Source organism: Vicugna pacos, chromosome 10 (assembly GCF_048564905.1).
Source record: "Vicugna pacos chromosome 10, VicPac4, whole genome shotgun sequence".
Taxonomy (NCBI): Eukaryota; Metazoa; Chordata; class Mammalia; order Artiodactyla; family Camelidae; genus Vicugna; species Vicugna pacos.
The window spans coordinates 62407927-62424164 of NC_132996.1; the positions used below are offsets into that span (position 1 = coordinate 62407927).

General features: G+C 38.6%; 1 protein-coding gene across 1 annotated transcript; it reads right to left on the reverse strand.

The window, feature by feature from the left end:
• Positions 1-7086: 7086 nt before the first annotated feature.
• On the reverse strand, positions 7087-8031 carry LOC102545757 (olfactory receptor 5F1-like). Its single transcript, XM_015247818.3, has one exon. It carries the CDS (start codon positions 8029-8031, stop codon positions 7087-7089), a length of 945 nt encoding a protein of 314 aa, XP_015103304.2.
• Positions 8032-16238: the final 8207 nt, after the last annotated feature.

Sequence of the window (16238 nt, forward strand, 5' to 3'; positions counted from 1 at the left end):
TCTCACACCACCCACGTCACATCTCACTCCACAAATGTCATAATCCTAGAATAACTCCTTTTCCTCAGATGACGTGCTTTGTGTTACTGATGTCATACATTTTGCTTGTATGTATATTATGAACCCTAATTTGCAATGCCATTATTTTAGCTTTAAATAGTTGTCCCACTGTGATGTAACAGACTTTATCTGGTTCATTCTAATGGGGCTCATTATGGTATGTATACCCATGTCTTCCGTCAAATTTGAAAAACTGTAAAAAAAATTTGAAAAATTGTCAGCTACTGTAATTATTTACCTACACTTGTCCTTCAGTTATGCCTATTTTAGACAATGTGATATAAATCCACCTGTTATTGAGGCTCTAATTTTTTAAAATCATTTTAAAAAAATACTCTTTCTAGGTTGTATTATTTATAGTAATTTGAATTTAAATTCACTGACATTTCTTTGCATGTGTCCAAACGACATCAAATCCCATCAGTCTTTCATTTCACTTCCTTTCATTGTACACTTCACTCTAGAATTTTAATTAATGTTTTTTTTGAGAGTTGTTATATATCTATGGGAACAACCTACTCAAGTTGTATGTAGTTATATTTTATTTCAAGTGTTTGGTGATAATTTTAAGAGATTATTAAAAGTCTCTGATAAATCTATCATCTGAGACATCTTGCAGTCATTTTCAATTGATTACTTTTTTCTAGACTATGGTTTAGTTTTCCTAAGTTTTTATATCCTGTATTTTTTCCTTTATATTTTAAATAGCTTATGATATGTAGTAGAGTCTTTGGAATCTCATATCTTCCTATGAAGAGTGCTAATTTTTATTCTAATAAACTATTATTATGGGATGGTCTTTTTGACTTGTAAAATCTGGGTTTTATGTTTTGTTAGTGAAAAGTTGTCCAGAGACCAAAGTGTTTCCCAAATCCAAATAACTTGGGGAGTTCAATATCCAAATTCTATCTTCCCTACAGATATCACTGAGACTTAGGTTGGAACTTTTTCTAGAGTGAATCTTGAGAGAGCTAATGACCTGACTTTAGGAAATAAGTCTTACTCTACAGCCCCAGCACTTCCTGTGTCTCAGATGCTGCTTAAGATATTATTCCAGTGTGGAGTTCTGGCTGGGATGCATCCCCAGTGTCTCTGAGCTTTCCTCAATTACATGGCAGTCATTTTCTTAGAAGCCTTCTGTAGCCTCCTCTAGCGTATGCATATCCCATCATTTTTCCAGAGATTCTCAAAAAAATTTCATTCAGGTCTATCTGTCCCTTAGTCATTGTATAGCTCCCTCGTCTTCTCTGCCCTGTAACAAATCCTAGCCTCTTTAGGTGTCTTCAGTACTGATCTCTGCCTCCTCAGCTCAGTGGGCATCTCTGCTCTTCGGTCGTTCCAGTTATCTGTACTTCAATCAGGAAAATGTCTCCAGGCATAAAGCCAGCATGGTCAGGGGATTAACACTGTCAATTTCCCTTCTATAGTGTACAGGCTCATAAGATGGGCCCCATGGTTCCTGCCTCCTGATAGTCATAGCTTTGTTCCGTGCCATCCAATGGACTGTAGGTGGTCATGTGAATTGCTAACAGTCTAAGCACATAGCAAGTATGATAGGATGCATGTGTTTATGTGTACATGAATCCGTTAATAATCCAGTAACACCCATCTTGGTAGGTGGCTCTTAATGCCAATGTTTGCTTAAAGAAGCAAACTTTCATACTGTTGGCTGCTTATGTTGATGCCCCTGTGGCAAGGAACTGAGCACAACTTCTAGGAGGTGATATTTGCTTCTAGCTTATACATAGCAAGAAATGAACCCTTCAGTCTAACAACTGCAAAGAATTGAATTAGTTACAGGTACACACATAAGAAAAAAAAAGATGAATTTGAGCAAGAGGATACAGTACACTAAGTTTCCATACCACACAGGTCAGAATGGGAAAATGACATTATAGGGGCTTTAAATCTAATAGGAGAAAGAATATAGTATAAATTTTTATTGTGGCTATGAATCTTTGGTAAGCTATGTAAAATAACCAATTCATGCATTCAGCCTTTACGTATTGAAGCAGTCAATAAATATCCAGGCACATGAAGTGTTGTTTTAAGCTCTTCAAGAAGCACAGAAGACTTTGTGTTTTATAAATCAGTTACAATGTCTGACTTCCACACACCTGTTCATCTCTTAGGTGGAGCTGGTATGTCATGTTCTATGAAAAGCAAAGCATTCCTGCAGGCAAAGTCAAATATTTTTAGTGTAATGCTTTCATATATAACTTCTACTTTGACCTTTATTCAATTATGTCTTAATGTTTATTCCATAATTGGACTTTCTCTCCTGTCATAATTCCTTGATTCTAGGGTGTTTGTCTTGTTTACTGAGGCACATTCAGCTCCAAGTATGGCGCCATCTACATAGAACACTCTGGGGCTTTTTAGGGACTCCATAATTTACAGATGTATCATTGAATCTTTCCAGATCAGTACTCATATCAGTGTTCTCTTCTATTGTTGATAGTGAGTAAAATCTCTGAGAGATGGTATGAAATAAGAACACAATATACTTTAGTGCAGGGCAGAGAGTGAAAGTAGGGAGACCAGTTAGGATGTGGTTGCAACAACAAATGTAGGAGATGATAGTGACCAGGATCAGGGCTTGAATAGGGTACATATTGTGATAAGTGGTCACAGGCTTTACGTAGAGGTTATATTTCCAAACCTATTCTTCTGTTTTGATTCCTGGTTCTACCATACATAGCATCAACCACATTTGAAAATCTTCTCCATCTCTTCTACCCATAATATTTAGTCAGTCATCAAATTATGCCAACTGTCTCCTCTAAAGATTGATTAATGTCACTCATTTCCCTCTGTTTTCATAGCACTTTTTCAGTTTCTATCTTTGTACTCCTTTTATATTGAAATGCTCTTAAATTTTTTCTTTCTTTTTACTACTATCTCACCTTCATCAGTCTTCTCTGTCTTAATCCATGGATTTTTTTTTTCCATGAAGTAAGTCAAATCATGTCATTTCCCTCCTTAATTCCCTTCAGTGGTTCTCCTTGGTCCTCACAGTTGTGTTCTGCATTACGCTAGAGACTGAAACGTGACTAGCAAATTCAATTCCCCTTCATTTTTTTATTCTTTCCGTAGTAGCTGATATGTGTTTCCAGTCTCCCTTGCAGCCTGTGTGACCAAGTGACTCGGTTTTTGGCAATGAAATAGGAGAGAAAACAGTATGTGGGGACTGACTGACTCAAGAGGAGATCTCCCAGAGTTCCACTTCTCCCAATTTTGGCTGGAAAGCCAAGAAAGGGCCCCGGAAGCCATGAGAGTCATCAGTGGAAAATATCAAAGCCACCTGCCCCTGAACGACTGTTTAGAGATAATACTCACCTTGCTCCTGGGATCTGATCCTCGATTATTCTGCTTTAGAGCCCTCAGATCTTAGAATTTTAGGAGTTTCCTATCTTCAGCTTGGTTTAACCAAATTAGTAGAGATGTATTTTTTTTTCTACTCACCCCCCATATAAATTATCTAAAAGTGTTCTTCAGTTTCATCCCCCACATTTCTCTTGGTCAATATATACCACATGACTGCACTGCCCTGGTCACAGTTCATTCATTCAACAGTACATTCTACACCAAACATGGTTCAACCAGAACCATTTCCTGCAACTGTTGGAATAAGAGCCAAGAGAAAGTCTTCCTCTCTGTGTGTCTGTACTTGTAATTTTTTAAACTTGGCAGTTGTTGGCTGTACCTCTCTCCATATTGATTGGAGAAAAGTTTGAACTCCAACATCAGGGACAGAGAGGAGAATCCAGCAGACGTATGAACAAGTCTCTGCATTCTTTTCATCTTTCTGCTTTCTCTTACCAGTGTGTTAATGAACCTGACACACAAACACGGCTCATAAATTATACGCTTAAATTGTATTGTTTCCCCACACAAGGTGAAAATGATCATACAGTGTCACGAGGTTCAACACTTCAAGCCTAATTCACAAACTCAGAGTTTTTGACATAGCTCTTACCAGACTGATCTCCCATTTGTAAACCCTTGAAATCCCTTGAGTAACAAACTGAAGGGTAATAATTTTTAAGTGATTGAAATATCCCCCATACTGTTCTTATGACCCATGGTTCCATGCAATGTTTTCACAGGAGGATTAAGATCACAAAATTTAAAGAGAATGCTAATGATATTACATACCATTTTCCCACCCAAAGCAGCAAATTATATTTAAGTTTAGCAACAAATGACTACACCCCAGCTGTCTGATGCCACACATTCTATTTGACATATGTTCCATATAGCTTCAATAAAACTACTTGTTTTAAAATTGTTTCTATATAACTAAATATTTCAGTAAAGCTATGTATTTTCAATAAAGTTCCTTGTATATTTCCTTTCTACAAATTACACATTCTCACATCAGTTCAACTACTTTATATTTGACTTTTTTCCCTATACAACTGACCATTTGGGTTTTGCCTTTGGACATAATATTATTTATCTCTGTGTCTTTTGAAATGTGATTGAATTAATATACTATGTTTGGATTTTACTTGAGCAGTGTGAAGTAAAATGAGATTATTGCTTCACTTAATCTCAGTATTAGCCTTTACCTAATTATTGTTTACAAAATGTGTAACTTCTCATTTTTTTAATAGACTCATGAAAATCATGTTGTGTTTGTTAGTTCAACAAACTAAATCAAAAATTATTTTTATAAACTAATATCAAGCTATTTCTGCATATATTTTTGCCTAAATGCAGGACTCTATCTCTTAGTAATCTCATCTTTTTGGTTATTTATTTAGACCCATATATTTCTTGATATTGATTAGTTCGTTCCTTCCAACTTGTTTACTTACTTTTCCAACATTTCCAAAATCTGAAATTCCCAGGTTTTGTAAGTAAGTCTGTGTTTATCTGAACAAATCATTATTGATATCAAGCAAAACAATGCCTAAGGCATACATTTCAAACTTCCTTTTTTAATTTTAGCAAGCGAATTAGTCAAAAACAATAAGGCAAAACACTGATTGATAACTGTACACTTGGGGAAGGTGGTAACATACATTTAAACGAAATAAAAGACTAGGAAAATTAGAGAAACAGGAAGCAATGGAGACAGTACAGCAAAGAATCAAAGATACTATGTTCATAAGGGAGGGCTTAATAAATATTGTCAGATTGCAAAGAAAGAAGAATAAAATCACACACAATTAGAAGTCTCTTAATGATTTGTAATTTAAATTTCTTTTGAGTTAAAGAAATCAAAAATATTATGAACATGTTTTACATAAGTGCTTTGAAAAATAAGCAAAAAACTAAGATAATTTTGAAAATACTTTTTCCAAGCCATTACAGGTTAAAAACAATCTAAATTTACATAAGAAGCATGTATTCAATTAAGTAAAAAGTAGCCAATATCATTAAGAGCTAATAGCTCCCAAAGTTGGAAATATTTGCAGACTTTGTAATTGAGATTAATTAAGTAAGGAAAGCTAAATTAGAGAGGAAAAAACATGGCTCAAATTTCGATATGTCTAAAAACCTGAATCTCAGAATAATTGGATATCATCCCACACAAAATGTTTCTATTCCTAAGGTTTACTAGAAATTGAACTGTTTCGTGGGAGGAATAGAATATTAATATTTACTAGTGAAATATCTGGGTCCCGTAAATGATTCCACTAAACACATAGGACAGGGAAAGTAGAAAAAGTTCATCCAACATGCGGCCAGCTGATCGAGAAGAATGCAGGTGAGCCACCCATTGACAGAGCGGACCTTCTCTGAGGACAGCCTGGTAAGCCTGCTGCTAGGCCTCAAGGCCAGATAACCAGTTGGGCCTGTGGGGTGGAAGCATGGCCCAGGGGTGCACAGACAACACGATGCCTTCATGAACATCTATCCATTCAAGGCCAATCTCTTGGACCACAGATGGCACTGGATAGTAAAACCAGATGACCTTCTGTGACAAGTCATCTGCTTTGCCACAACCCGGATGACCTGAACATCACAGCTGCTGTCAAGAGCAACTTCAGGGTCAAGTGCGAGGGACGGACTGTGGAGAATTGCTCTCCAAAAATGTAAGTGTGGGCTGTCTCCTTAGCAGGTTCTGGCCCCGACTCAAGTTTCCTCCAGGGTTCTACTAAGCCGACTCCCCATCTACCTCCATATTAGTGCTCGGTTTTGGTCTTAAGGTTAACTTTAATTGATTTTTATTGCTAATTGATAGACTATTTCTATAAGCAGGACACCCTTGGGTCTGTTGTAAAGAATATGTGTCAGATTTATCCATTAAGCATGAATCTGCCTGCTTTGGAACTACGCACCGATTCAACGCCGCAGTAGCTGAACATGTGTGCGTGTGACTTTGTGTGTATGTACCAGTCTGGGATAAAGAATAGGACATTTTTGAAAAGTAAAGGAGGGAATTGAAGGAGAACTATTATAACTGGTGCATTCAGATCAGATAGCAATTTTCTAAATAGTAAACTTTTACACAGATCCATATTTATTCTTTACTGTCTGTGTTTGGGGGAGATAAACAAAATAAAAATTGAGGAATTTAATACTGCAATTAAAACTCTATTCTTGAATTTTGATATAAGTATCCCATCCAGGAAATAATCAAATAAAATAAACTGAGAATCTATTTTAAATTTAAAGCATTTTGACATATGTGATGCATAACAATCCTCACAAATCACAAATGATGAAAAATGCATCAGAAAAAAATAAACTGACAAGTACAAGTGTTCTACATGGCTAGATTCATGTGATTTTTCTGACTTCTGCCTCTAAATACTTAACCTGTTGATTTCCCTAACCGACATTTCTTTAAAAAAAAAAAAAACCCTATTGATAGGGCCCCAGTGGAAATTGCAATGATTGGGTGAAGGTTCCATGGCCTTACAGAGGAAAATTATACCTAATCGGACAGATCTTCTTGAGTGTTCATAGATCATGATTACACAGAAAATATTCTAAAGAAAACTGTGAACTTGATCTAGCCTTTGAAAAGTCAGTAAATACACTATTGGGTTCAGAACATTAACCCAACAATCACAGACGTGAAGGGATCCTTGTCCTAGAAATTGCATTCCACAGAGCCTTCTTCACTTCCTTATTCCTGAGGCTGTAGATCAGAGGGTTCAACATGGGGATGACCACCGTGTAGAACACGGAAGCCACTTGGTCCTGACTCAGGGAGTAGCTGGAACTAGGTCTCAGGTAAGTGTAGATGGAGGTGGAATAGAACAGAATGATGGCTGTCAGGTGAGAGGCACACGTGGAGAAGGCTTTGCGCCTCCCCTCCTCAGAATGCATCCGAAAGATGGAGAAGAGGATGCAGCAGTAGGAGGTGAGGATCGCCAGCAGAGTCCCAACCATATTCACACCAGCAAACGTGGACAAAATGACTTCATACAGGTGCGTGTCAGAACACGAGAGCTTGAACAGTGGCGGGCTGTCACAGAAGAAGTGATGGATGACCCGGGACCCGCAGAATGGCAAGCTGCTTACATAACCTGTGTGAACCATGGAGTTCAACAGCCCTGCTGTGAAAGCTCCAGCTGCCATTTTTAGGCAGCCTGTGCTGGACATGTTCAAGGAGTAACACAGAGGGTTGCAGATGGCCACATACCGGTCATAGGCCATTAACCCAAAAGTGATGCATTCAGTTGTGGCAAAGGCTATAAAGAAGTACATCTGCAGGAAGCAGCCAGCAAAGGAGATGGTTTTCTTCTCCGACAATAAATCTGCCAGCATCTTTGGAGTGATGGTGGATGAATAACAAACGTCCATAAAAGACAGGTGAGCCAGGAAGAAATACATGGGAGTGTGAAGTCGGGGCTCCATCCTGATTAATAAGATCATCCCAACATTCCCCAGAACTGTAAGTGTGTAAATCACAGCAAAAAGCAGAAAGAGGAGAATCTGTAGCTCCGGCGTGTCTGCTAATCCCAACAGGATGAACTCAGTCAGCAAAGTGTAATTTTTTCTGGCCATTATTATGGATACAGTGTGCCTAAACTTGCCTTAAGTATAAATATTTCACTTTATAAAGTTGACAGGAAATAGTAAAAATGTTAATGAGGTTAATCACATACAGAAAAAAAATACCTAGAATAATAGATCATAGTAAATAGAGTGAAGTGAGAAGAAAACTATTGGACAGATGAATAAGCACTGGAATTTATTCAGCAGTTGTCTGTGTTGAATCTGGGTTTAAGGGGTCTCAAATCACTGGTCTAGGTCCACATATTCCACTTCAGTTTCTGCAAACGCAACATATATGTTCTATTTTTTTTTCTCCTAGCCCATATCCAAAATGCAAGAACTCAATCTTGCAGAAGTCTTTCTCATTCTCTGAACAGGTACATGAGTTTAACTCAAATGCACTTTTTTCCCTCATCAAGATCAGTCTGTGCATTCTTCAACTCCAAAACTCATGCATCACCACCCAGAATTCTCTCATGTGTTCAAGCAACAAAAATAGCCATTTCAAATAACCAATATTTTGACATCTATAATATAAATGGATGAAGATAATATTCTTATAGAATGATATAGCAGTATGGTATATATAGAATATATATAGAAGAATATGATATTCTTAAGAATGCTTCTGTAATGTTTTAAAAATGAACCAACAACTGTTCTCATTACAAAGTGCACTGTCAAATCAGTGCCCTGTAGGAGCAGACACGGTACCTGTCCATGGCTGTGAATGAAAGCACCAAATACTTATAGCTTCCATCACAGCATCTTACCTGTCTAGTCCATTATTTTCTTTTTTACTGGAGTCCCAAATGAGCTCAGTTGAGGCTTAAAAAGAAAAGAAATTTCACTTTTTAAAATGAAGTGAAAAGCAGTGAATATTTGCGTTACCTCTTTGTGAAAATTTGAGACTTCTTCTGAGTATGTACATGTTGCTGCCCTTTCATTTTGTTTTGCTTAAAGAGGACCAGGTAACCATGGGGACTAGAAAATAGGCTTTAATTGTGGAGTGAATCCTCTGAAGGCAGAAAGTGCAGTCTCAAAAGGAAATAACACATGATCCCATGCAGAAAAATGGGATCAAGCATCACATGGGACTAGCGTCATAAAGTGTTTCCTGTTCTCTGTGCTAGTTAAAGCTTTTTGCCAACTTAAAAAAAAAAGTTATTTCAATTGGTTGTTTAATTGCTTCTTTCTTTGTAGTTTTAAGTTATTTTAAGTGGGTGTGTAGCCCACTACCAAATTATTATTCTTCCCTTTGTGTTTTTGTGCGTGTGTATCCCTCCCTTGTCTTGGTAAGTTTAATATCCACTCCAGGTCTGTTCTTGACTGTAATTAATGAGAAAGGGACACTAATTACTTGCCTTGTTTAAAGAAATACTGTACCCTGAGCAAATAGGACAATATATGTATTTTTTTATGGTTTCAGAATTGCATTGGCTTGTTGCAATTGTCTAAGATTCTGATTTTACAAGGGGATACAACTACAGATTTCTCAGAACTAAATACATAAGTAAACGAGGTGGAATAAATCCCATGGAGTGTCCATATGCATAGAGAATCTACTTGCATAGAGAACTCATAATGTATCAAGCAGTATATTACACTTTTCCATTTAAATTCTCAGTTAATCTTCCACACCAGTCTTTGAGGTTGGCATTATTATTTTACATATTTTTCAAGTGAGAAAAGCAAAACTTAACGCTATTAAGTGAGTCTCCAATTAAATAATAGTTAAGAAATGATAGAAAAGACTTTGTTGAACTGAAATTCAGAGACTGTCAAACAGTTCTCCAGCAAAGATGAGTTTATTTGGGATCTACAGAGAATTGCATTTCAGGATCTGTAACCATGGTGAGCCCTGCAGAAATTCTCAAAAGGCAAGGGAAGGAGAACTCTTTCACAGGGAGGAAAAGGAATTTGAGAGTGCTGTAGTAAATGGTCTGTGGCTTTTCACTGGGGGAGTCCTTGCCAGGAAAGGAAGACCTTCTGGTCTTCCAACTCTAATTGAGGTTTCTGTTTTTTAATTTACTACAACTTGAAAACAATACTTGAAAGAATACTGAGCTGCCTAATTTTCTTGCCAAGTTCCATTTATCTTAGTGACTTAGATTATCAATGTGCATATATATATACATATACCTATTTATGTGTGTGTGTTTGTGTGTTTCTTCTAGTAAATGCAATCTTCCACTTGTCATAAGAGGGAGAGCAGTTCTGCATCTGATGAAAGATGCTAAGACCAACGTCAAGGAGGGTACTGTACGTTTTCTTCTAGAGATGTTATGGCTTCATATCTTACATATAAGCCTTTAATCCATTTGAAATTTTTTTCTGCACATGAGAAATTAATTCAATTTGATTCTTTTTCATGTAGCTGTCTAGTCTTGCCAACACCACTTATTGAAGAGGCTGTCTTTTCCCCATTGTACCTTTTTGCCTTCTTCATCATGGATTAACTGCCCATAAAACTGTGGATTTATTTCTGAGCTCTCTATTCCGTTCCTTTGATCTGTGTGTCTGGTGTGTGTGTGTGCGCGCACGCGCGCACATGCGTGCTAGTACCATACTGCTTTATTAATATAGCTTTGTAATATACTCTCAAGTTGGCAATGGTGATACTTCCAACTTTGTTCTTCTTAGATTGATAGCGTTGGCAGCAAACTAATCCCAGCCATTAATTCAGGTCCACAGATGATGTGTTCAAATCCCTGGTGTCACTGCCATGCTGTTTGTGAGGGTGCTTATATTATTTCATCCAGAGCAATGACTTCATTACTTCACAGAATACAGCGATTAACCTTTTGCATTATGAAGATCATATGTAAATTAAAGAATGCCCAAGGGCAAGCACACTTCAGAGAAAAAGGTACAAGTGCCTAGCAATTACTGCCTCTCCCACAGCTAAGCCCAGCCCATCTTTGTGGGTTTCTCTACAGCCCTGGCCTCAGCTTAGCTTGGGCTGTCATACTTTGACCCCCTACGATCCTGTTTGGACTTTGCAGAAGACACCACTCCTCATGTTCAGGCCCAGGAACCAAGGTGCAGAAGAGGGTCTACCATAATCATGATAGACTTGCTTTCAACAGACCTCGTGTGCATTGCAAAGATAGCTCTCCTTCAAAGTTAACTATAAGAAGTACAGAACTATAAGAAGTATATTCTTCCCATGACTATTACTATTATTTCATGAAAAGTCCAACTGCAAAATCGCCTTAGAAAATACAATAGTAGAGTGAAAACTTATAATAGTTCTCTAAAGTGGTGTTATTAATAGTTCTCTAAACTGGTGTTACTCAACAGTAACTCCAGTTACTCAACAGGAGTTACTGTTGAGTAACTCCTCAACAGTATAACAGTGTGTCCATTCCTGAATTTTCATTTTCGTCACAAAAATCTGTACTTTGTCTTTATACTGGAAAGATATTACAAATATTTCTGTCGCTATGAAGTTTTCGTTTGACACTCTTTTACTACTTTAAATATATCTCTTCATTATCTTTTGGTATACTTCTTTTCTTCTGGCGTCTGCTATAATATTTATGTTTTTTATTCAGGATATGACATAATAGGTCTTCCTAAATACCTTGATATTTTAATACTTATGTTTTGTCTTCTTTCACTGACTCTGATGAATCTAGGGTCATTTTGATGGTTGGCAGGTTGAATGTTTGCATTTATCTGTGATGGTTAATTTCATAAGTCAACTTGGATGGGCCTTGGAGATCCCAGATCTGGTCAGTCCTGATTCTGTGTGATTGTGGGATGATGGTTTTGATGAGATTAACATTCATATTAGGAACCTTTGTATGAAACAGGTTTACGTCTATAATGTGGGTGAGCCTTTTGCAATAGGCTTAAGGCCTGAATAGAACAGAAGAAACAGCCTCTCCTGTGCTGGAGAGAACTCCTTGGGACACTGCCGTCAGATATCACTGCAACTTCGGCAGCACAGTGCTTTAGACTCTAACTGGAACATTGGCTCCCCTGGGTCTCAAATCTTCAAGCTCACCCTATAAATGTCAGATTTGCCAGCCTCTGTAATCCTGTGGGGCAATTATTTTAATAAATCTATCCATATGTATGTACATATCTTATTGGTTCTATCTTTCTGGAGAAGCTGACTAATGTGGACTTTACCACTGAGAATAGCCCTAGGGAATCAGAATTGTAAGGATGCATTTTCTAAACGGGCTCTGGCATTTCTGCAATTAATGGTCAGAGATAATTAAGCATTAGTGTCATTTTAAATAGTGATGACTATTTCCAGTAGTAAAGAAAACAGTGATAGTCTGTGGTGTGGTCCGACAATCAAGACACACAAACAGCACCATGGACACTCTACTAAAGTGCTGACAGGAGCAAGGACCTGAGTGGCTATGTGGATGATACCGTCACTCATTTTTATCTGGCCAGCAAGTCTAAGGAGGTTGACTTGTTCCTAATGTCTTTGGGCAAATTAAGGAAAGAAAAGGAGAAGCTCAGGAATTCAAAGTCCAAACTCAAGTGCCACATACATGACTTCAGAGCTTCTGCACCTGCCCTCATCTCCTGTAGCTGCAGAGGTGAGATGGCTGGAAGCACAACCCAACATCTCCTGGCCATGTCGGGGTATCTGCTGTCAGAGGGAGGGCACTGATGGGGGGAAAGAAAGGATCCTGAAGTCCATCTGAGAAGGCCCTGATGAGGCTAGGGACATCATCCTGTAAGTTCTGAGAAGACAACAAGGCCAAGAGAAGCAGTGCTACCACTCTGGTGTCCTTGGAGAGAACCTGCAGATGATGCAGGTAATGCTGCACTGCCTGAGGGAAGTGTTATGGCCTCTTCTGAGGCAGGCACTATGCAGCTCCGTGCTGACTCTTATCCGCTCCCACCCCAGCCACAGGCCCTTAGAGGTGAGATCCATGTGGAGTGGCTCATGACATGTGACCCATGTGGAGGAAGACTACACTCCAAAAGAAAGAACTGAGTACTCTACACAGTTAGTAATATGGGGAACATGTGTGGATCTTAAAGGTGGGGGATAATGGTGGAAGGAACACGATGGTAGATCAGGCTGAACTCATTGCTGTGGGCCTACTAAGCAAAGATTCTCATTCCATGTTGCAGATCAGGGAGTTAAAAAAAGACTCTAACATTTTGATTGGTTAACTTGGCTGAAACATGGAGCAAATGGTGGCCAATGGTGAACAAATTGGTAATGGCCAATCTGCCTTGGTTTAATGTAGAAAAAGTGATGTAAAGTCTTAGGGAGATTGGAATGCTAGAGTGGATTTGTCATTTAAGATCTATTCACTCACAGTGGGAGTGTGCAAAAGACACACCTTTTACCAGCATGGCGAGAAATGCATTCACGAAGTGAGTCCAACATTCTTGAAGATATCCAGGATTGGTCTTCTCTCTAGGCCAGGTCTGTAGACATTGAATTGGGAAATTCACATGCAATAATATGAATCGGCTCCCAGGATGGTAAGGTCCAACTGGCAGAACTCACCTCTCAAAATTAAGGTGATCACATTTACTGTAATGGGCGGTACAGTCAGAATAGTCTGATTCACAGACCTGCGAAATTGGCTGGCTAATCAGGGTTTTCCTAGATGTGAAATAGAAAGCTCATCGAATTTTCACTTGATCTGTATAAGCAGAAAAGATTCAGAACAAGTGAAACAAAGTCTAACTAAAATCATTAAAATAGATAGTGATGACTCCTCAGTTCCCAGACTTGAGCCAATTTACAGATCCAGGACCCTTTCAATGAGCGGTAGGTTGGGTCCCTTTAAGGGAGGTCAGTACAATACCCAAAACGTATCCTTTCAATCTTTGACCCGCCCCTCCCCAAAGGGGCCTATGGACTTTTACCAGCATAACTACAGTGGAGAAAAGAGAAGAATCAGAATTTTCCAGAACTGCTGGACACTGAGACCCAAAACATCACTGTGGCCATCTGGTCAGAGTGGAGCCTTGCTGATATCAAGTGATGAATAGTGTTTTAGCCCAGATCCATCTCAGAGTGAGTCTAGTGTAGTCCTTGAAAGCATCCTGTGTTTATTTTCCCAACTCCAGAATGCAGAACTGCAGTAGATTGATTTATCAGTTGGCATTGGTTCCCTGACCTGTGCAGTGAGGAGTTTCACGGTGGGAAAGTCCAAATGGAAGCCACGGGAACTGACCATCCCTAGGAAAATGGTGTATCATAAGCAGTACCACATTCCTGGAGGGGTTACAGAGGTGAATGCCACCTGCAAGAACTCAGAAGACACCGCAGTGGTAACTCACCACATTCCCGTTCAGCTCTCCTATTTGACTTGTGCAGAAGGATGTGGAAGAACACCAGTGATTACCGTCAGCTTAACCAAGCGGCGACGTCAGCTGCAGCTGGTGAACCAGATGACCACATACCCTGGAACCTGGTGTGGAACTACTGATTATTTTTTTTCCTTCATGCTTGTCCATAAGGTCCCCCAGAAACAGTTTCCTTTGCTTCCGCAAGACCAGCAGCACACCTTCACTCTCTCCCCTCAGGGCTGTATAAACTCCCAAGCTCTATGTCATTATGTAGTTTGCAGAGCTCTCCATCAGTTTCCCTTCCTAAAAAGGTACTGCTGGTCCATTACACTAACGGCATTATGCTGATGGGCCCAGTGACCAAGAAGTAGCAACTACTCTAGTTTATCAGTAAAGATTTTCCTAGCACAGAGTAGGAAATAAATCCACAAATCTGACTAAATTTCAGGGACTTTCTATCTCTGGGAAATTTCTAGTCATCCAGTGATGGGGGAAATGTCAATATTTCTTTAAAAGTGAAGAATGAAAACAACTATATGTATGTATATGTGTGACGAAACGATTATGCTGTACACCAGAAATTGACACATTGTAAACTGACTATACGTCAATTAAAAAAAAAAAGTTTTTAAAGTGAAGGATGAGTTGCTGCATCTGGTGTCTCTTACAACAAAGAAAGAAGCATGATGCCTAAAAGGCCTTTTTGAATTTTGGAGGCAGCAGATTCCTTATCTGAGAGTGTTCCTATGACCTATTTTCCAAGGGACCCTAAAAGCTTCTGGGTTAGAGTGAAGTCCAGAGCAAGAGAAGGCCCTGCATCAGATCCAGGCTGCTGAGGAAGCTGCCCTCCACTTGGTCCATACATCCTGGTGGACCCAGCAGTGCCCGAAGTGTCTGTGACAGAGAGAGATGCTGTTAGAAGCCTCTGGCAAACCCTAAAGGTGATATATAGCTCAAGCCTGTAGGATTTTGGATCAAGGCCCTGTCATCCTCTGCAGATAGATTTTTTTGAGTGAGAACTCTTTGCATGCCACTGGATCTTAATAGAAACCACACTCTTAAGAGTAAGCCAGCAAGTTACCATTACGAATCAGGTGCTATATGATGAAAATGGTAAAATGTTTGCTTCAAAGACACAGATGTATCTAAATGAAATGAAAATAGAAATGTACTAGTAACTTTGCCTGTATATTTATCATGTTCCGTGCTTTTTCTTTCTTTCTGAGAACTGCATTTTCCTCTGATATCATGTTACTACCGGTTAAAGGATTTGACTGGCATTTCTGGTAAATCAAGTCTGATAGTAACAGATTCTCATTATTTTCTTTCACTGAAATTTCATGTTTCTATTTCAATCATTTTTTAAAATATTTAAATAGCTTTTTTAAAGTTTAATTGAAGCATAACCCAAAGCCCATATAAGCAGTTTATAATTTGCTACCTTTTGCTGTGGCTACATCCGTGAAGCCTTCATCATAGTCAAGATAGGGGATTTATCCATCACACCTTGAATTTTCTCATGCTCCCTCTTTTCACTCCAGTAACACATAGACACAAACCAAGTTGAAAATTAATCCCTTTGTGGTCAGAATATATTCTGCATTTGCTTTAAGTATTGGGACTTTATTTTTAAGTAGTGCAACTTTCGATCTATCTTGGTGAATATATTCCTTTAAAAAATGCGTATGCTATTGTGTGGGATATTGCAGATAAAAACACTTAGGCCATGCGTTTTCAGCCACAGTTTCAATATCCAATACTTTTGTGCTTTTCCCTTTGGGTTATTACCAGTGATCTTTTAAATTTTGACCTGCAGGACTCAACACAGACTTTTATTTCAAAACAGAGAGTTTCACTTTGTGAAAGAAATTTTTAGATATGCACGGAATTAGAAGACCTACCAGGTGTGGGCATTCCAAAATGACAAATGA

What these genes read in the sequence shown, in the direction of transcription:
- LOC102545757 (XM_015247818.3), bottom strand. Translation starts at nt 8,031, where the DNA reads ATGGCCAGAAAAAATTACACTTTGCTGACTGAGTTCATCCTGTTGGGA.